General features: G+C 43.9%; 1 protein-coding gene across 1 annotated transcript in view; it reads left to right on the top strand.

Annotated features, from left to right (window-relative positions):
* plcl1 (phospholipase C like 1) overlaps positions 1-22,057 on the top strand; it is a 74,937-nt gene continuing 52,880 nt past the window's right edge. Inside the window, exon 1 of the mRNA XM_070914636.1 lies at positions 1-180. Coding sequence (XP_070770737.1) covers positions 1-180 — 180 coding nt within the window. The remainder of the gene's footprint in view (positions 181-22,057) is intronic.

The raw sequence follows: 22,057 nt of genomic DNA, 5'->3' as shown, positions 1-22,057 counted from the left end.
ATGTCTGAGCGTGATGGATACGGAGACGGGCTGTGCAGCGACGGAGCGCCGGAGTGCATCCCGCCGAGGGCGTCCCGCGGCCGGCGGAGCGGGGTCATCCTCCCCGGCGGCGGCCAGGACACCGACGCCATCCTGCTGGATTCGGTGAAGGCGGCACCGCGCCGGAGCAGCATCATCAAGGTAAAGAGACCACAACCTGACGTGGTGGTGGGTTAGGGTTAGGGGCTTGCTAAATCCATTTTGTTCAACATGGTGTAACAGCTGATGAGACACTGACAACATGTTTGGTCATGTCGTCAGATGTTTCAACAAGTGAGTCACAAAGAAGAGAAACTGCAGCAAAGGATGCAGAACCAATCAGAAGCGTTCGCTTTTTGGTCACACGTCACTTCCAAACCTCACGGCTCACGGACCGGGGTCCACATCGGACCGGGGTCCACATCTCACCTGGGTCCTCCCAAGGCCCGGCTGGGTTTGACGCGCGCGCGAGACAGCAGCGCATGTTGTGGCACGCGACTGTCTCTCGTCGCTCACCTCGCGCCACCTTTTCTTTAATGCGCGTCACACGCGCGTCACTTGGGTTCCTTGGTCCCCGGACTGTGTGTCAAAGCGGCTCCGCCACATTCCCACGTGACGTGACGGCTGCTCGAAGTGGAACACAAACTTTTGACTCGTGAGCCTCACGCGTGACACTTGTACGCCGGTGCACGCGGATTCACGGTAACGCGCGATCAGAAGCTCCTGGAGGATTCACTTCCGCCTCCGAGGATCTGACGCGTTTTTAAGGGTTAAGTATCATGAAGCCAGGAGGTCTCTGTGGGAGCAGTGATTCAGTGTCAAATGCAGCACACACACACACACACACACACACACACACACACACACACACACTGTAGATGGATCCCATCAGGGTTTAGTCTTCTCTTTAGTTGGTCGGTAGGCCGGAGAGAAGCGGTGGAAGAAGTACTCGGATCCTTTTACTCAAGTAAAAGTAGCAGTACAGCAATATACAAATACTCCCTGCAAGTAAAGTCCTACTGAAGTAAAAGTGAAAGAAGTACTCGTTCTGGAAAAAAAAAAAAAACGTCCCCTGTGACTGATATGTTATTATGAAGGATGACATTATTAATCTGTTAGTACTGATGATGGTAGTTTAGTCTAGTGCCCCCCCCCACATTTGGACACATGGATAATGCGAGCTCTCTGCGCCTCCAACTGTGCTTTAAATGACACCACCTGAGACGTTCGGAGGGGAAAATGTCTCCCGAAGACATCTGAAAGTTGTCAAAAGGCCCCAAATACACTCTGATTTTATACAAGGGGTCACAAGCCAAAAAAGGTCGGGGGGGGGGGGACCGCCATTTATGATCTTATCACATGTTGTTTTAGGTGAAGTCTTCGTCTGAACAGCAACTGGTGACTCCAGCTGTCATGTAAACGCAGTGGAGAAGTACAAGTACCACAAAATTGTATTTAAGCGCAGTACTTAAATGTACTTTCCACCGCTGCTGGAGAGACCCCTCACCTACTGACCGACCGACGTCACGGTGACATCGTGCTTCTCCGCCCTCACCTGTGCTCAGGTTGCAGGTCACCGAACCCCTCGAAAGGGAGCCGGGTGGGGAAGCGAGGATCATGTTTTGGGATCATTACCTCGAATGTCTAACATATCCGCTCACCTGTTCCCCCCTCAGGTTATGTGTCACCTGTGTTTTGAGGTCACCCGGCTGATCAGAAATCAGGCTGAAGGAGGAGCAAGGTGACGCTTTAGTCGAGGTTCGTGAGCCCGTTTCATCATCTGGTGCTAGCATCCCGCTCCACATTTCGAGTCGCGGGGGAGCCGGCGGTTTTGGCTGTCGCCCGTACTGTACACGGGGACGTGAGTCAGCCCGGCGAGCCCCATCTGGAGGACCCAGCTGAACAGAGAGTCCTTTGACTGCTGCTGGGGAGGAAGTGGATGAAAGGACGGACAGATGAGAGGAGTGATGTCAGTGACAGGCACGATCGGCTGTGACAGCCAGGGCCGGGTGTCCGTCCTCGATACCGGGATGTGTCAGAATATCAATAGCTGGCAAGCACGGAGAGTCGGCACCGAAGTCTTGGTCGGATTCTTGAAGTTAGTTAAAGTTGCAATGATTAGTCGATTAACCGGGAACTATTTTGATCATTGAGTAATCGTCTCAGTCGTTTTAAAGCAGATTAGATTACAAACTGTCTCTGGTCCCCGCTGTGAGGAGATACTGCTTGTTGGTGGTTTATATGATTGTAAACGGAATATCTTTTGAGCTTTGGACTGTTGGTCAGATAAAAGAAGACACGTGGAGACAATTGAACCCTTTTCACAATTTTGTGACATTTTGTAGACAAAACAATTACATGATTCATTGAGAAAATAATCGATAATGATGCAGCTATTGTGCATACAGTACATACAACGGGGTGGGTAGGGAAGGGGTGACAACAACACACACTCACATGTGTCTGAGACGCCCCCCCCCCCCCCCCCACACATACTATGTTACCTTCTGCAAACACACACACACACACACACACACACATGCAGGAAATTAAGGCAGTCTTTGTTCTGTCTGTTGCATGGATGCAGTAATTGCATTGCATCCTTAGCTCAAGAGCCTACATGAAGGTAATGATTAAGGTAATCATCATCATCATCATCATCAGCAGCAGCAGCAGCAGCAGCAGCAGCAGCAGCAGCAGAGAGACTCTTTATGTTCATCTCATAACATTGAATCTCTTAAGTAGCTTTCAAGGTTGTTAAAATCATAATTTCCCCAAAATTCAAGCTGACACATTTAATGTCCTTGGACACTTTGGGATCTGCACAAGAAGTTCTGGGGTTTTGAACATTTAGTGGCCGACTTGCTAAACGTAGAATGTAAAGCAAAGACGAGTGGTTCAGCTCAGATCTCACAGTTCATAGTTCACAGTAAAAACCGCGCATCTCCAAAGTTGGTCTCAGACCTGCAGCGAAAGTTGAGTCGGCAGCGACATTCAAACAAAAATGCTAAAACGTTCTCTGGTTCCAGCTTCTTAAATGTGACAAATATGACAACAAACCGAACATCTTCAACTAAAATAAGCTGCAGATTCATTTGAGGGAACGTTGTCCTTCTTCAGAAGCTAAATAAACCAACTAAAAAACTGGATTGAACTTGTAGGATGTATAAAATGGACCTTCACGCCTGGTGTTTGGATGCTTCTCACCACCATGCCTCTTTGGAGTTGTGCTTAACTTTCTTAAACAATCTTGTATCTTTGAGTTTTTATCATAGCACCAGATTTCTTTCTGTGCCGTTGCTCATCTTTTGCACAGATGATTCATCTGGGAGAGTTTCATGTCCATCCACCCCTTGAAAAGGCTCCAACAGCCAGTCACCTCTTGACCCCTGATGCCAGAAATAACTCTTCCGTCTTCTCAAGTTAATAAGAAAATAATTACATGTGCTCGGCTCCAGAGAAAAGCATTCTGGTGCTCCTTAAGGATGTTGAGCTAGAAGCAAGACAGAATAGCAGCTTATCTCAACTTCAAACTATAACTTTCCCTCTAGCTAACACAAATTAAGTTGTGAAATTGGGTGAAACCGCAGGAGTGTCTTTCTGATAGAGCCGCGTATATGCTGACATTTCTCCCATTTTAATGCAACAGCATTTCACCCAGAAATACGCCAAAACGAAATGAAAAAACCTGGATCCGTTTAACAGTCCCTCCCCTCATTATTCAGGCTCGTTTTCACTCATTCATGCTTTGTTATTCGGGCCGTACTCACTCCAGATGAGCTGCCAGAGAGCCGCTTCATCACATAGAAAGAGTGGGTTAAAGGGACGTTAATCTCCATCAAGTTAAACACATTCGGCTCAGGCTGTTATATTAATTTTCCCCAGCAAAACCACCAGCAATTAGCTTACAGCATTACCGAGTAACAGGCCAGAAGGCAAACAGGGCGCTCTGCCGGTAGACACGCCAGTCAGGCCGGGGAGAGTACAGCGGGATTAACAGTCGTGTACACAAGTGAATGAAAACACACACACACACACACACACACACATAGACAGACACACACACACACACACACAGGTTTTGCAGGGTGAGGCTCAGGGGACGGCATGGTTGGACGTCTCTCTGACAGGCCTGTGTGTTGCCTGACTGCTCGCTGTTTCAGCGCCGAAGGAGGTCGTCTCTCTCTCTCTCTCTCTCTCGCTGTCTCTCTCGCTGTTGTGTTTGGAGAGCAGAGACTTGTTGTCTCAGAGTTTGACCGCCAGACTGTGTTTAGTATGACTGCAGGGGTTTCCAGTGGTCAGCCAAGAAGTATTTGAGAATTTAAACGGGAGCTAATGCATTAACTGTGATGATCTAAATCCTTCCTGACACGAATGTAGTAACAAAGACTAAGACTGTGTCCAGAAGCACCGTCTCCATCACTCATCCGCGCTTGTTAATCATCGTTTCACGCCTTCCCTGACAGGTGTAGAGTCACGCGAAGGCAATTCTTGCGTCTGTAAAATGTAACGCAGTGAGGGATTTCTGACGCAGAGTGAAGGTCTACAGCCACCCTCGCACCTCTGTGAGGCTGTACACCGGCACAACGCTGCTTTGAGCTAAATGCTAACGTAGTTTTTTAAACGTTTACCATGTTCACCATCTTCTTTTGGTGTATTAGCATGCTATCATTTGCTAATTAGCACTTAACATCAAGTGCGGCTGACACTGATGGGAATGTCACGATTTCCCAGGTATTTGGTCATAAACCCAAGTATGGCTGAGTTGTAGTAAGTAAGTTTCTGTCGTGTTTCGACTCTGTACTTGAGATTTATTTTCTGTCTGTCCGTCCTGGGAGAGGGATCCCTCCTCTGCTGCTCTTCCTGAGGTTTCTTCCTTTTTTCCCCCCTGTTTTTAAAAGGGTTTTTCCTCATTCGCAGCAAGGGTCTAAGGACGGACGATGTTGTATGCTGTACACACTGTAAAGTTGTGATTCACAGTGGTCAAATCGTGCCGGGGCTGTCCGGGACTCAACCATGAACGTCTGTATCAAATTTAATGGCTGTTCCTCCACGCTTTTGAGATATTTCATCTTAAATAACAATGTACGTCTCCCCTTAATTCAGTTCAATTTTGTGCCAATCCATATATCTAACGTTGAGATATTTTGATGGATGAGTGAAAACGTGAGAAACAAAATCTGTGCAAGATGTCATTGCTATCCATCCAATAGCTGTTGAGATATTCCAGTCTGAACCAAAGTGTAGCTCTGCTAATTTTACAGCTGCTGGTTTTCGGCTGTATTGTAAAACACATCTTTTTGTAAATCATCATGAGCTGAGAAACACCTTAACAAACCATGGAAGTTTCAAGATTAAAAGTGCGCAGATGACGGAAAGTCATAGAAAAGTCATGGAATGTCATGTGGAGGCCGTGGTGGGAGCTCTGTTGATGTTTGACATGAGGGGTTTATTTCCGTCCCTTCTCAGACTGAGAGCCATGTGGGTTTCTTATCCCACCCCGCCTCCCTCTCCTCTCCAATCTGCACCTCTTTGCTCTGCGTTTTTTCTTTTGTCTTCCCTGTTTCTGCTCCCTCTTTCATTCAGCAGCACTTTGATGTTTTCCCCTTGCTCTCCTTGACATCACTGTTCTCACTTTGTTCCGTTCGCTCTAATTCTCCGTCTCCCTCCCGTTGTGCCGAGAAGTGAACAACGATTTGTTTACAACAACGTACTCCTGGAAACCGGTCAAGAATAATGACAATGTATTCCCTGTGATTTTGTGTGTGTGTGTGTGTGTGTGCATGCAAAGCAATTTGGGCCACTGAGGGCCCTCTGTCTCCCAGTATCATTCTGCTACTGGTGCCACACACCACCTCATCCCAGCTGCTGGTCAGGAGTTTATGTGTGTGACTGCATGAGAGACAAAGCACATGGAGCTCTGAAAACACCTCGCAGTTGCACAGTTATACAATTCATTACAAAAACAGCACAATGGGCAGCCGCAAAGATGACCGAAGCTCTGTGTTGTTATATAAATCAGTTCTAAGGGTTTTTTTTCTGCCCCTTTCAGATGTATGGACATTTTACATGTTTGAGTCACTTCTCCATAAAACTTGCCATGCACACGCCACTCACTCCTCCTGTAGGTAAAAGCAAAAACAAAAGGATGCATTAATCAACTGTTAAAACAAGATTATTCCAATAGAAAATGCAGTGCTTTATCTTTTATATTCCAAACTGTGTGTCTCCACCCTGCAAATAAACTACCTTAAAGTGTTTAAGTGTAGTAAATCTGTCTGTTTTAAAGGGACAGAAACGTATTTCTGAGTGTACTCCCGGGGTCCTATGAGTATGTGTGTCTCTTGATGTGAGCTAAGATGGTAAGAGATTGGTGAGGGATATCTTTGCAGTTCTAATTGCAAAAGAACAAAGAGGGATGGATGTTTCAAATGCAGTGTGAATGGTAAAAATCTGTTCAGGCGCAGTGGAGATATGAGCGTTTAAAGACAATGAAAACTGTCTGGCCCGGTACCACCATAGGGATATGCCATATTGGTGACAGTAGAATAATAATAAAAAAAAAAAAGAATATGAAATGTTTCCTGCAGAAAACTCACTGTGTTTTAGACTGCATTCTTCACCGTCAAAAGTGGCGTTCAAGTGTGAAACAAGCGGCGTCTGTCTGATGGAAAATGACATTATGTAAGCACTTGTACCTCAGCTGTCTTTGCACCTGAAACGTTTGTACAGTGTGATTGACTGATTGCACATATCACCTGGGTTTCATGTTGAAAACCAATCCGAGCGCTGTGAGAAATCTTATCATTATCTTTTTTCTTTTTTTTTTTTTTTTTAATGTATTGATTCTGGCTGGACTGACTGGAAAAAAAGAGCTGTGTTGAACTTTGGACACACAGAAGTTGTGATACCTGTGATTTCATGTAAATGTGCACTGACGTCAGCGGTGCATTTTCTCCGGTTGATGTTTGAAAGTTTTTTTGCAACACAAGATGTGTGTCTACATGCTTGTAGATCGGAAGAAGCTAGGAAGTGAATGTGAAAGTGGACGTAGCCGCCGTGAAATGGGACCATAATTTACTAAATGAACATCGTGCTGTATTGAAGAAGACTTGAAACTAGCGGCTGAGACCATAAACTCGTCAGGAAAATGTTTACTGAGGTTATAAATCAAGAGAGAAGTCGGGTCATTTTCTCATAGACTTCTATACAATCTGACCTATTTTTGCAACCAGTGGAGTCGCCCCCCTGCTGGACAGAATGCAGGTGCGAGGCACTTCAGGATTGGCTTCACTTTTCAGAGCTGGTGGTTGGTGCTCGGCTGTTCTTTTAAGTCTGTGCGGCATGCAGCTGTTCTGGTTGCGAGTGTGACCGTCAGCCAATGACAGAACGGTGATGTCACTGCTTTATGCTTTATTATAATTTGCTTACTTTGTTTGCTTTCTGATTGTTTTTCTGGAGAGAATACAGGAGGTGTGATTTTACAAAGCAGCAGAAAAATAACATGCACTGTGATCTTGGGCATTTGTGTAAGAAATATTTCTTGGAGGATATATGTAGGAAATAAGCTTGACAGATAAAATGAGAGAGATTATATTAATAACATTACTTAATACATGTGAGAGAGTGTTCATGACCGTCATTTGAGTTAATGCGAATGCTGTGGGATTTAAACTGTGACCTTCACTCCCCAGGCGGCAAGGTTTCCAGAGCTGGAATTAAAACACCAGAGCATAAAGAGGATTTTAGATTTGAATAACTGAAAACACAACTAGTTTAAAGCTGAGTGGCTGCCTGGGTGACGGTGGCAAGGACACAGAGGAGTGCAAGCTGTTTATATCTACAAATCACTCCCTCTACCCACCTCTCACCCTGCACATAAACACATTTCTGCCTTGCCTTTCTATCACTGTCGGTCCCTTTTGGGTTTTCGCTTCAAACGAGCGGGAAACAAGGAAGGAGATGACATTTGTGGAAGCAGGGAGGGAGCATCTCCAGTGCAGACAGATGAAGAGGAGCGCTGAATGCGGTTCGACAGGCTGTAGAAAGTGGATTCACCGTGAGGGGAAATACTGAAAAAGGAGGAGGAGAGAGACAGAAAAAGAAGAGAGTCATCCAGGCAGATGTGGCTTGCAGTTTGTGTGTGTGTGTGTGTGTGTGTGTGTGTGTGTGTCAGCTCAGCAGTGCGTGGCGTTAACCTCAGGGCGGATAGATCGAAGGAAAACTCTAGAGACGGCATGTCGGGTTGTTTTGCTGTTTCGGGGCTTCAGCCTAGAGGGCAACACACACACACAGATCCTGGTCTCACCCGTTCCCCTGATGACCCCAGCGGTCTGTTTCACACCTCTGTGGCACCTTTACGTAAAACCCTGCAGTGAAAGTTGCACATACACACATTGTTTTTGAAGGGATCCTTTAAAACAATGTGTGTGTGTGTGTGTGAGCGCCCGCCTCTTTGTGTTTAGTTGAAACTGGACCTGGTCTGAATCAAACAAGGGTTAGCGAGCGTAGGCTTGGTAACGTAGTGACTACTCACAGGGCTAGCTGGTGGACTAATGTAATCAGCGAGCTAACATGCTAACAAGCGGGGAACGTGCTAGTACCAGTCGATTCCTCTCGGGAGTTTTCTTTGTGTTTTCTCTGTATATTGTGCCGTTTGTTCATCATTTTAATCAATAAAAAGTTATTGATGAGGTGAAGAAACAAGCTGGCCATGCTAGCTACAATCGCTAGCTGGGTTGCCTAACGATAACTTTGCACCATCGACTCTTGTCTCATAAATGTCGACAAGCCATTCCTCTTTAGCGGAGCAGTTTATACTCAGACAGAGGAGGTTATATAAATGATGTGAATATAGCAGCTAATAAGCTACGTTAGCGTCCTCCAGTTTGGACTGTCAAGGCGGCTTTCTGTTGGTCAGTGATGCAAATTCGGACTTCCGCCAACGAATCCGAAAACACAGCGATTGCAACATGATTTAATGAATGAATGAATGAATGAATTCTTTTTATTATCGATTAATCTGCCAGTTCTTTTCCTGATGAATTGTTTATGACTTCGTTAAATGTCTCGTTTTGTCTGACCATCGGCCCAAAACACCAGAATATTCAATTTGCTACAACGTAAGACCGAGAAACATCTGCAAAGTCTCACACTTGAGGACCTGGAACTATCAAATGTTTGGTAGTAAGCGATTCATTGGATTATCTAAATAGTTGCCGATTGATTTTCTTTTGCTGCGGCTCTAGATTCCATTAAAGTGAACTGCTTTGACCCTTTAAATGTTGTTGTGACTTGGTGTTTGTGTGGATGTGGCCAGGGCAACCCGACTGAAGGGAATGTGACCCACAAAGAAGTAAAGTGTCTTCTGCGATCCCACCAGAGAGCAAAATGTTGTGTATCACGTCGGGCAGTGAGGCATTTTATCTCTCCTCTTCTATTTTGCCAGCAGTGCAGGAATGTCACTAATGATGTTATCACGATGTGCGGTCTTGAGTTTTCTTTCTATGGGCCGCCGTTAAACTGGAACTGATCTCAGGCCAGCTCGTCCGGGTGGACTCTTTGAAAGAAGTGTTCAGACTACTCCTGGATTCAGACTGAACTAAACCAGTTTGAAAGTGAGCTTTTCCTAACGCCTCTCTTATCTGCATGTTCTCTGCAGCAGTGCTGCATCATTACACTGCTATTAGTCTGTCCACTCCAGCTGACACGTCGGTGTATGAAGCCAATGGGTGTGTCCTGATTTACCAGAAAGTTGAGCCTAGCTATGTGTGTTTGTGTGTGTGTGTGTGTGTGTGTGTGTGTGTGTGTGTGTCACTTATGGACTTAAAGAGTGTTTGTTGTTGTAGTTTATTACAATAAACAGACTAAAGGTAAAAAGCTTGTGTGTGTGTGTGTGTGTGTGTGTGTGTGAGTGGGCTTCTCTTCGTCTGTGAGTCACTAACATGTGCGTGTGTGTTTGTTAGTCAGTGTGTGTGTGTGTGTGTGTGTGTGTGTATGTGAAGGGCATGTTTCAGCTCTTTCAGAGAGGGAGGAATGCTGTGCGGCTGCCAGACTCGGCTGCTGTGACTTCACTGGGACCAGCGGAGATCCCTGGCACCACACACACCTGCTGCCATGGCAACCACATACAGGATCCATGACAAAACCCCCTCTAATCCCAACCCGACTCCCTCCACGCCCCAAAACTGTGCCTGTGTTAGAAACATCTCTCTGTATCTTTTCGAGTCGCTTGGTTCTTAAACCCGCTGTAACTGGTTTCCGTGTCGGCCACTTGGGGGCAGCAGACTCAGCTGTGAACACAACACTGACATATTATCAGTTTTACTTTATTACATGTAAGATGCATGTAGAGGAATCTGCAGAAGAATACAGTTGCATAACATGGAAATACTCCTAAAATGCAAGCACCTTGAAATCGCACAGAAGCGCGAATTTCCATCAGCTGGTTTGGAGAAAACAAACTTGTTTCAAAGCGTAGTTTTGTCAGCAGTTGCCGGTGTCGGCCGTGCTTCACACTTTTTACTTCAGAAGTCGAGACTGCGAACCGGGAACAAAACGAGTCGCCTTGGCCATCTAACTGATCTGCGGTCAGCCAGTGTTGGCCATGTTTCATGCTGTCTGGAGACAAACAGCTGATCAATCGCGTGATTAAATGTTGGCTACGTCGGAACTCATTTGGCAAAGACGTCTCCATATAGCATTTAGAGCAAAGACTCTTTTTCGACAAAAGACAAAAACCACCTCAGTATTGCACAATTGAAGTTTTTCCCAGTGTTACCGTTTCCATACAGCTTTTCTGATGCAATACTTCAAAATGCGCATGGAAATGCTTTGAGTGAGTGCATGCTGTCAGTAGTCGTGTTTCCATTAGAGTTATCTTGTAGCTTGTTTGGGTGCGTTTTGGATTTGATAAGACGAAGTATTTTGCGGATGCTTTGTAGCTGCAGCTCTGACAAACCAACCCACACCGCAGCAGTTAACAAAACCTTCGGCAACTCTGGTGGGGTGACGAAAAGAACTCATAGTTTCATTTTTAAAAGAGCATCGTGGTACTGAGATACTGAGGTTTCAGTTCTTGAGTTACTCCCCAAAGACTCCAGCCCCTCAAGTGTAATGCGAGGCCGCTGTATATTTCCTCAGTACTTTACAGCTGTTTGCAGTACTATTATTTGAGTCAACAGCCTTATCAGCTAGAGGCTTCATGCTTAATAAACACAGCGTGTGTGTGTGTGTGTGTGTGTTCACCTGTTGAGCTTCCAGTGCGGTTGTTTGATGTTTTAACTTATCAGCAGTTTGGCTTTTTAATGAAGAACTGATAAAATACAGCACACACTGTTCCACACACACACACACACACACACACACACATAGATGCAAAGGAGGAAATTATATTAATCCCTAACCACTGTACTTCATTCCAAAGGGGGTCCACATGTGTGAACATTAAGAGGGAGTCCCTCACTTTGCACCTGAACACACCACCAAAACAAACCAACTAGATTAAGAGCTGCTTGCTCAGGAGACGCTGGTCGGCCTGAAATGAGTAAAATGTCATCGTGTACATGTTTGAATTATAACCGTGAACATTTACCAGCTTAAGGCGTCTGCAGACACACACACACACACACACACACACACGCACACACACACACTCCAAGAGCTTCATTTCTCAAACGGTCTCATGTTGAACTCCATCTTAAAGGAGGCCTGTGGAGCTTTCTTAAAAAACAAACAAACAAAGTTTCTGCACTCACCAGAACGCACTGTGTGAAACCTTGAGGTCCGATAAACACGATGAGTGCATTTCCTTCGATCTAGCAGTCTTCTTCAATGCCTTTTGTTAGCGCAGTGCTACATTTCTTGCAGCACTAGCGCCACCAACTGTCGATCGGTGGAGCAGCATGAAGCTGGTGGAAGCAGGGACGCGCACTCAGATCTTTAAATGAAGTAAACGTAGTAACAGCACTGTGTACAAATACTCCTGCGCTCAAACTCTTAATAAAGTCAAAGCACAAAAGTTACATTCGTGTGTTCATCACTTTAATGTTGCAGCCTGTGAAGGTGAGGCTAATTTAAATTACTTTGTATACTTAATCTATAATAATATAGCGCAATTTATCAGTTGATTTGTATTTTGTATTAATAATCTAAATCTGCAAAGTAACAAGTGGCTGGCAAATAAATGTAGTGGGGTAAAAAGTACTATAGTAGAAAGTAGCATAAAAGTGGAAATACTCAAGTATACACAAGTACCTCAAAATTGTATTTAAGTACAGTACTTGAGTAAAGTTACATTTAGTTCATAAACTTGACAGAGTTGCTTAGAAACACACGAATAGTCAAATCAAAGCAATGAAAGAGGACGTTAACTGTGTGTTCAGAATATAATAAGTAATAAGTCTAAGTATATATAATACATTTAAAGTTTAAATTGAGACTCACATTGTGCGCAATATGAAAAGCAGGTGCCATAAAGGATCTTTCGCGGTCTTTTTGTTCTTAAGGACTCTTTTCAGGGATCGGATGCGAGCGTGCTGCGGGACGTTATTGCACAATTACATTCAATTATTAATCCAGGAATGTCACCATGACGTCCCGGTGCTTCAGATGCACTAGAAGTCAACATGTTCTGACAGATGATGTCCTCGCGGACGCGTCTCGCTCTCTCGACCGACAGTAAGCTGAGCGAAATGGGATGCAGCTCTGATATGGAAACATTCAGCTCCAAACAGCGAAATGACAGCAGACTAGGAACCTTTACAGAAACAAGCGGAAGACTGCATATTTGCTGTCGTGGATTATTTTATTTATGTGGAAGCTACGAAGTGGCAGCAAATGTCCCTGATGTCTTCACGCGTGCAGACTGAAGAGACACAATTGAAATTAAAACGCACATTTGCATTTGCTAATGCACGAGAACGACAATATAAGACGAAAAACACATATATGCGCATCTATTAATGTGACATTCTACTACATTTCCACTTCTATCCAACATGTTATCATCATTATTTCTTGATTGTGGTCTCAGAAAATTGTTTTACATTAACACCAGCTCTCTCTCTCTCTCTCTCGCTCATTTCATGGCTGTGGTCGGCCTCTCCCTCTCCGTCACCAGCTTTATTCAGCCGTGCAGAACGAATTGTTGGAGAGCGAGACAAAAGGGGAAAATGATAATGACACGCAGGGGTGGTGGATTCAGACACAAATGGAGAAGGACTGTCAGGTGTTTCTGAAGGCACAAATCGCTGTGAATCATCATGTGGAGGTTGCAAACATAAAAAAGGGCGAGAGCAGAAGAAATGGAGCAAAAAAAAAAAAAGGTGGACTGGAAATAGACAAACAAACGAAGCACTTGTGCATCCTCCCACAGCAATATATTGACACTGTATTCCAATATAAAACAACATTCTGCTGCTGGTGAGGGGAACTTTTTAATAACATTTCCTCTGTGCTATATTTCCCACACTTGATCCCTCTTGTTTTTCTCTCTCTCTACAATCCCTTACAGTTTATAAGCTCCTCATCCCTCTGTGTTATTCTAGTTTCAAGCCAAAATCATTCCCTGTTTCCACCTCGTGGACTAGATTTGCTTCCACCGTTTCTTTTGTTCCCTGTGTGAAATTCATGCACTATTTGCTGCCCTGAAGTGGACAATAAAAGGCACACGTGCTCTACGTTTCGCTGTAAAAATCCTATAATTTAAAGCTTCGCCTTTTTTTGATGGATGTGAAAATTACAGTCACGTGACGCCGCACCTGTTCGCGATGGCAGAAAATGATGATGATTCATAAAAGTCCAGAATCTCAATTTACTGCTTCACTGAGTGTTTATCTTGTAGGAAACGGTGAAGGAGACGTCGAACGCGGCGTCAGTCTGAGCTCAAACATGTCCGGACCACAAACACACACACTTTCGTAGGCGTCCAGTACGCGTTTGAACAAATCTTTAACAACAGTCTTCAAAGTGAACCGACTGTAATGAATCACCACTGACTGAATCAGTGTCTTTCAGTCAGCAGTGAGCTCCACTCACTCCTGACTGAGAGCGTCGTTGTCAGCTGTGATTCACAGTGCGTTACTTCCTCGTTAAAAGCCCATTAAGCCTTATATGTGACCCGGGACTGTATTACACTCTGTCTAATTAATTCAATTCTCTCTGGTTCTCCTCAAACTTCCCATCTCCACCCTCTCTACCAAATATAGTCACCTCTGATTCCAAAAAACCAAGATGGCGACGGCCAAAAAGCCAAACTTAAGGCCTCAAAAGTAGGTAGCCCACGTTGGCCACGTCCATGTCTTTCATACAGTCCATAAGTCACCGAAAATTCAAAAGAAATCTTCCAATATCGCAAAGATAAGTTTTTATGCTTGGCTGTGGTGGAAAAAGCAAAATGTGACTTAAACGTCCACTGAAGCTCCCGTTCACCTGACTGGAGAATTGGTGCCACCTACTGTTTATCTCAGTGAAGTGCATGGAAACGAGCATTCGTTCGCATTTTCTTTGGCTGATTTTCTTAAAATCCGTTTATATGGAAAACTAGCTTACCTCAACATCGGAGGGTGATATAAACTATGGTTTTTCTAATGTTTTTCTCCAAAACCTTGCCAGAGATCAAGGTATGTAAGAATTATATTTGATACAAGTGACAGCAGGCAATGTCGAGTTTCTTGTTTGGCCTCATGATGGCGCTGCTGTCTCATTGTTTGTACGAATGAATACAGACACAATGATGAAAAAGTTTGTTTATATTCGCTTACTGTCGCGGCAACATGAAGGAAAGAGCTTGCTGACTAAGTGAAATGAAATCATATATTTGTGAGTTGTTTTTAAGGATTCACGTCTTCAGCAGAGACAAATAGACTCGGGGGTTGAGTGCCACGGAGTGAGTAGAGAAGTTGGTGAGTTTTAAGAGGCAACTAATGCACTGTTGGTTTTGATCTTTTCATGGGATTTACTGACAATTTGAAAAATGCAGAACCACACCAGTCTTATCCTTTAAGCCTAAAGTAAAGCTTGACCCCGAGGGAGCCAGCTTTTTGTCCACAGATGGGAGGTGAGCACACACTCAATAAGGGCATTTGTTTTTTGTTATAAAACACTTTTTATCTGACCCAGTGTTTCGTAGATTTGATAGATGACGTGATAAGAGCAACGAGCGGGACTGGAGGTTGTGGTACGCTCTGCCGTTCTCTGTCCTCCTAAATCCACCGCTCATGACATCCCATACAAGAATTCGCCATTTCTGTCTAGGCTTATGCTGCATGATTTATAATTTCTATATAAAACCTTCCGACCAAAACCTCCACTGAATTCTTTATAAAAACCTTTTCACATGGTACGCAGCCGGGTGACATCATGTACAGTATGTGGGAAGTTGACACCCAGGCCAGCTCTGTTAGGCTACTTTCTGTATCACAAACAAGTCAAACGCTCATTTTACACGTGAAGTTTTTTTTTATTACCCAGAATGCCTCTGTGTTGGGGGTCGTGTGAACAGAAGTTAAACTGAAGTTTCTCCTCTTGACCCAAATGAAATTCCAGAGAGATTTCCTTTGTGAGAGTTTAAACAACATCAGTAAGAGCAGCTCTTATTCATTCAGTGACTGTGTGCGTAACCATTTTCTCACTGCCTGATGGGCTGATGGACCCGCAGGAGATGAACCAATGTTAAAAATGGTAGAGGAAACAAAAGAGTTCCCACCTGCTTCTTCTCTTCAACAACAACAAACCCTGTTTCCTGTTTTGTGCCAAAAATTCAGCGAAAGGCACCAAATCGTAGCGGCGTCGCGTTGGAGAGTCGCCAGTAGTGACAGCTGGGTCAGAGGTCGGCTCGCACAAATCACAAAAATATCCTCTTAATCGCGGCGGTGTCCATCTAAGGCAAAATCTGTTTATACAGCGGCAGCATTTATACATTTATATATACGAGGCAGTTTCAGTGTTCTTGACGTCCGTTTAAAGTTTAAAAGGAAGTGAAACAAACGTTAAAGGAAGAAATGTGTTCACATTCAGAGGCAATAAAGACAGAGTGACAGAGGGCAGCAGAGAATAACGGGGTCTTGAACCTGAACACGCCATGCAAATGTTTTGAGACATCTGCGTCACCACGTCGGTACATCTGAAAACTCAACAGCAACACCTCTTGCTAGGAAGAATGCCTCGGCTGCTCAGAACGAACCACAGATCTCGATGTGAAGCCTTTTTAATTGGGACTGTTTCCTTTGCAGAAAGTAGTTCTAATGAGAACCGTCCCCAGCGAGGTACCCATGGGACACGGGCTTGTAAACGGGGACTTTATTTTATTTTCTGGTCATTTCTGATGCTTTGAGCACCAAAAGACACACGTTTCCAGTGACCTTCATAGAACTGCAGGTAGCTATTTTTTTTACAGTGTGAGTGTAAGTAATTGTTTAGCCAATTAAGTCAAAAAACAACTGAGAAACAAATGTCCATCACTGTTTCCCACAGTCCAAGGTGACGTCTTTAAACGTCTCATTCTGCACCAACAGTCCGAAAGATATTCCGCTTATAATGATGAACAGAGAACAGCAGCAAATCCTAACAACAGAGAAGCTGGAACGAGTAAATAATTGATATTTTTGTTTGTTAAATGACTCGACGATGGCCTTCGTTGTATTGAGTTAAATGAGAAAATGATTTTTCTTTTTTTGATTTGTGTAAATTGACCTTTTCACAGCTGGCTCGAGTCTGATCTGGATCCAAAAAGGGTCTAAAGAGACACATTAGGGTACTTTGTCTGAACAGAAAGACTAGTTTGGTGCAGTTGCGCAGGCCGCCGCTGGATTTAGATGGTGAGGTCATCATGGTCCCAGACATGCTGGGTGGAGTGGACACATCTCACATAAACCGTGAAAACCTCCTCATTAAGAGCATTCAGGCTCTCCTCTTTGTCTCTGTCGCACTCTGTTGTATCACTTGGGCTTAAATGGTAAAGTCAAATCTCTCCCTCCATCAGCTGCTCTGTCCTCCAGCAGCCATTTCCTGTACGTCACCCGTGACCTGTAACCTTCAATGAGGACATCTTTTGGTTGGTTTCCTTGGCTACTGAGAGAGAGGGGGGGGGGGGGGGGGGGGGGGGGCGGATAATGGCTTCTCCGACTTCTCCATCTGGCTCTCTTTTTCATGCACACACCCATTTCTTTCTTTATTCCTCTCAGCAGATTTTTGGAGGGTCTCAGCTGCGTGTAGACGGCACTGAGGCCGAAGCTGTTGAATGTAGGCGGCGGAGGACTGACTGCCGTTGAGACAACTATTAAGCGTGTTCCCATCCACCTGTTTTTGAATGCGTTTTCAGTTTGCGCATCGATGCAAACAATATGCAACCAAGTCCGATGAAAGCGTACGTGAAGCATGTAGCTTAAACATCACACCGACCTCCGATGACGGGCACTGTAACGTTCCTCAAACTATATACATGTAACAAACATGAATATCATATTCCCGTCATGTTTTCCACATCGTTTTCCGTCATTCGAGGTATTAATGTTTATTTGCGTAGGGAAAAGTATATAGCATGAACCAGTGCAACATACCGCAGAATATCTCAACAATAAAATGTGTACAACAGCAATGATACAGTAACAGCATGAAACGACGAGCATTCATGACTGATCCCGCTTTAAAAAACGGTTTCAACTGGAGTTTAAAATGAACCCAGTCATGATAACAGACAGATGATGAGAGATAGAATAGGTAGCCACCGTCACGTCACTTGTTGGTTTGTGGACTACTGTTTTGAAGCCTCGAGTTTGGCATTTTGGCCGTCGCCATCTTGTTTTTTTTTGGAGCCAGAAGTGACCATATTTGGACGCGAGGGTGGAGCTGAGGGCACTATGCACGCCTACCTGTACCAGCAACCTGACTGCAGCTGGCCCCTGTCTACGCTGTGCGAAGTAGCTGCTGACAAAGGTGGCTTTAAATGTAGCTCACTCCTTAGAGTGTCTTTTAATTCAACTGGATGCCTCCAGGTCCCCATGGTAGCGACTTGTCAATCAAAGGTAGCCCTGCCCTAAAGCATACCCTGCTTTATCATCTATTTTACTCTAAATGGGACCATAATTTACTAAATGAACATCATGCTGTATTGAAGAAGACTTGAAACTAGCCACTGAGACCATAAACTCATCAGGAAAATGTTGACTGAGGTCATAAATCAAGGGAGAAATATGCTCATTTTCTCATAGACTTCTATACAATCAGACTTCCTTTTACAGACAGTGCTGGCTATTAGAAAGAACGCATTTTTTAGACCCGGGGGGTTGGTGCTTGGTCATGATCCCTCTTCTTCTGCGATGGTTTAATGGCACCCGTCTGGAGAATTAGCGCCACCAACTGTTTACCTTGATGCGCCCAACTGACTCTAATGTTCTCATAACAGAACTGGATTTAACCACACATGCGTTTAAATTTTTATTTTGACAATTGTTTTTTGCCACATTTGGATGTAAACAAGCTAAAACTGATGATCCATAACCACACGGAGCTGCTCAGGGCATCCTGTTATTCTCCAGATATTGTTTTGTTAACAGTAATCACTGGGATTAGCTCCTGGCATTTTTTGCAGTGACGGACGGTGAAGCCGATAAAGCCGGCGTGTTTGTTAATGAGCAGGCGGGGAGACGGGGGAACCCGGCTGGTACACAGACAGCCAGCCATATAAAAAAAAAAAAAACGTTTTGCAAAGCAGTGATTCCACTTGAGGATAGTAAGACACATGGGACACACACACACACACACACACACACACACGAGCTTTAGGCCTCTATTCAGATTTAAAGAAGGGCTAATTAAAATAATTACCGCTTTTCTAGCATGAAGAGATGTTCTCTCTCTCCCCTCGTTTCCCCCTCTGCTGTTTTTTTTTGTCACTGCTGCAGGAATGGAGGCATCATTAGAAGTCTATTCACTCCCGAAATAGTCTTCTCCTCTCTGTATGAACATCTCCTCCTTTCTGTCTCTTTCACTCATCGGCCGGCTTTCAACTCATGATCGCTAACGTTGCCTTTGTGGTCACTTCGGTTTCTTTTGTCACGCAAATTGTCGGTCGGTGTTTTTTTTTTTTTCCAAGGTGTCAAAATTGGGTTTGCAGACGTTTTTATTTTTCTCTTGAGATTGTCATTGAGCCGAAGACAAAGCTTCATTTAAAGAAACATTTTGTTATGTAACCTCACTGGTTGATCATGTGTTAAACCTTCTACTGTGTGATTTTTTTTTTTTTTACACTTTAGTAACATACTATCAGGATAATGCTCTGACTCCTAGATTCAATATTTAAAGAGAATTTTGCTCTGTAAATTCACTCAACCAGTTTCAATGTAAAATGTATTTGAATCTAGTGTTGAAAGGATTCGTTGCAGACAACAATAAATATAATCAGTTATTGGTTAAGGTAATTTATCAAGCAAAAATTCAGTTCAGCAAATTAGGATCTGCGTCTTTTCTCTTTTTTATATCTTTGTAAATTGAATATCTTTGTGGTTTGGACCAAAATATTTATTTGTAGATGTCTCTTCATTGATTAAAGATGAATCGATGAACTTATGCACGGTGGTCCTTTGAGCTAAACGCTAATATGCTCACAATCACAATGTTAACGCGCTAATGTTAATCTGAGTTTCGTGTTAGCATGCTAACATTTGCTAACCGGGAGTGCAGAATAAAGTACTCACCAAGTATAAACCAAGTATTGGACAGATTTTAATTTGCGCTAGATGATCATCAAAGTTATTCCACAATTCAACCTCTAGACCTCATGGATATCAGCAATATTTCGTGGTAATCCGTCCAATAGGTGTTGAGATGTTTCTGTCCCGGACCATCGACCGCCTTCATATTAACTGATCAGGAGAAAAATCTTTGGTTGCAGCTCTATTTGAATTAATCTGCAAAAACGCGCTGACGATTTCATCAGAGAATTGCTTGAGATCGCATGTGACTTTATCAGTGGAAGTGCGTCAGACTGTGTACGTGTCATGTGGTCTTGCATTGTATGTGACAGGAGGACCGCAGTCCTGCACAGTCCAGGACGGGTTGTAGTCGTCACACACACACACACACACACACACACACACAGACACACACATGCACACTCATACAGCTTCCAGGCTTCATAGCACGCGGCAGATCCAGAATGTTTCACAGTGTACTGGAGATATTTCTTGCTTCCAGTCTCTTCATCACTCTGTGTGTATGTTGTTATTGATGACTGTGTGAGACGCCACCTGAGGCAACAAAAAGATGGCAGCTCTCTGTATCGTGTATATACTGTATATATATGTGTGTGTGTGTGTCTGACAGATTGATAGACCTAAGGATTCATTTATCAGTGAAATCCTTTTGACATTAAGTCAGACAGAACTGGAAATATTGCACTGAGCATCCAGGAGCATGAAAGGATTTCAGATACAAACAGGCCTTCAGCTCCGTCATTAGAGCTCCTGTATTAGTGAGTGGTCCTGCTATCTTGGTCTTTCTGTGTGAGAGAGTAGGATAAACAAGGCAGCAGGCCGCGACTTTTCAATCCTATTAGTCTCCTCTCCCCCTCTCTTGACTCTTTGACCTGAGGAGTACTTTATCGATGATAATCTGCTGCAGGTAACTCTGACAGGATCACTAAGAGGTCGGGTTAAGTTGTACGTCCATTCAATCTGTATTCCTGCTCATTCCTAATCAGGGACTCATTTGCTATTTGGGGAATGCATTCACGGGGTGAGAGGTCGGCAGTCTGTCAGGCAGCTAACGCATAGGCATTGCGTGCTTATCATTTTTACAGACTTTTGCAGAAGATGCAGCAGGATTTTCACGTGGGTTTTATGTTCTCACGCATGGAAAAAAAGTTGTTTTTTTTCCTGAGTTTACAGCAGGTAAGAGTTAACGAGGTCCCGTTTGCCGCAAGCAAAGCTCCGAATAATGCCTCCGGTAACAGAATAGGAAGAGATAGAGTGCAAAACAAGCAGCTGTTAGGCACCAGAGTGCCTCAGAATAATTCATTTTTTTCCAGATTTTCCATAATTTTCTTCTTATATACAGAATAAACATATGTATTCAAAAACTGGATTCAATAAGACCGGCACATAACCAAAAAGAACCGACACTGTGGGAGGTGAAGGAGGATGTCGGTGCTCTGAAAACAACAGGAAGGAAATGATTGTAGTTTGGATTTGGTTCATCTATCAACACAATCGGCTGTTGCAATTAAGGTACTTCATAGTCATGGAGTCATAAATGTGAACACACAGGCACGACGCACTTATTTTTACATGCTGTCTGACTTTCCGAGGATATCTCAGACGTCTGTCAGTCATACATCTGCTTTTAATGGTGCCCCCCCCCCCCGAAGATTTTGGGGAACTGTGGTTCTGGTGGTGGGGTGTTGGTGTCGCTCAGTAAAGCTTCGCAGAGCTGTAATCATTTGTACTTCCATTGCATTTGTTGCTGTTGTTTAATACGTTTGTTTACATGATTGCATGTTTTGTTTAGCTAATAGCAATCGTGGAGTTTCAGTGTTTTTTTGTAGTTGATTTGAGTTTTAAATATTGCAAAAGGAGGCACGGAAATAAATGAAGAGAGAACAAAGATGAAGATTACAGCGGAAAATTACAAAATTAAGTTCTTTTCGTTACTGTTTTCTTATAAAATGTATAAAATCTGTTGTTTCAGTCTGAAAACACTGGTACGGATTATTTTCTAATCTATTCTACAGTGTCCTGAGACGACGTACGTTGGTGTTGCCTTTAATATAGAAGCTCGTTCGGGACCGTCTGAGACTGGACACACAGACGTATTAAAGATCTTTAGGAGGACGGCGGCAACCTGATGACCTCAAAGCTGCGGGTTTAAGCAGATCATGTTTGTACATTTTGAGCTTTTGCCTCTCTGCTCTCCCCGTGTTTTGATCAAAGTTCAAGGATCCTTTCATTATTTTGCTTCTTTGACTGACTGAGGACACGAGACACTAATTGGGAATTTAAACATTGATGACACGCGGAGTTAAGGTCACCACTCATAGATTAAA

This window comes from Enoplosus armatus, chromosome 11, assembly GCF_043641665.1.
Source record: "Enoplosus armatus isolate fEnoArm2 chromosome 11, fEnoArm2.hap1, whole genome shotgun sequence".
Taxonomy (NCBI): Eukaryota; Metazoa; Chordata; class Actinopteri; order Centrarchiformes; family Enoplosidae; genus Enoplosus; species Enoplosus armatus.
The sequence above is the reverse complement of the archived record's forward strand: the minus strand, read 5'-3'. Positions and strand labels throughout refer to the sequence as shown.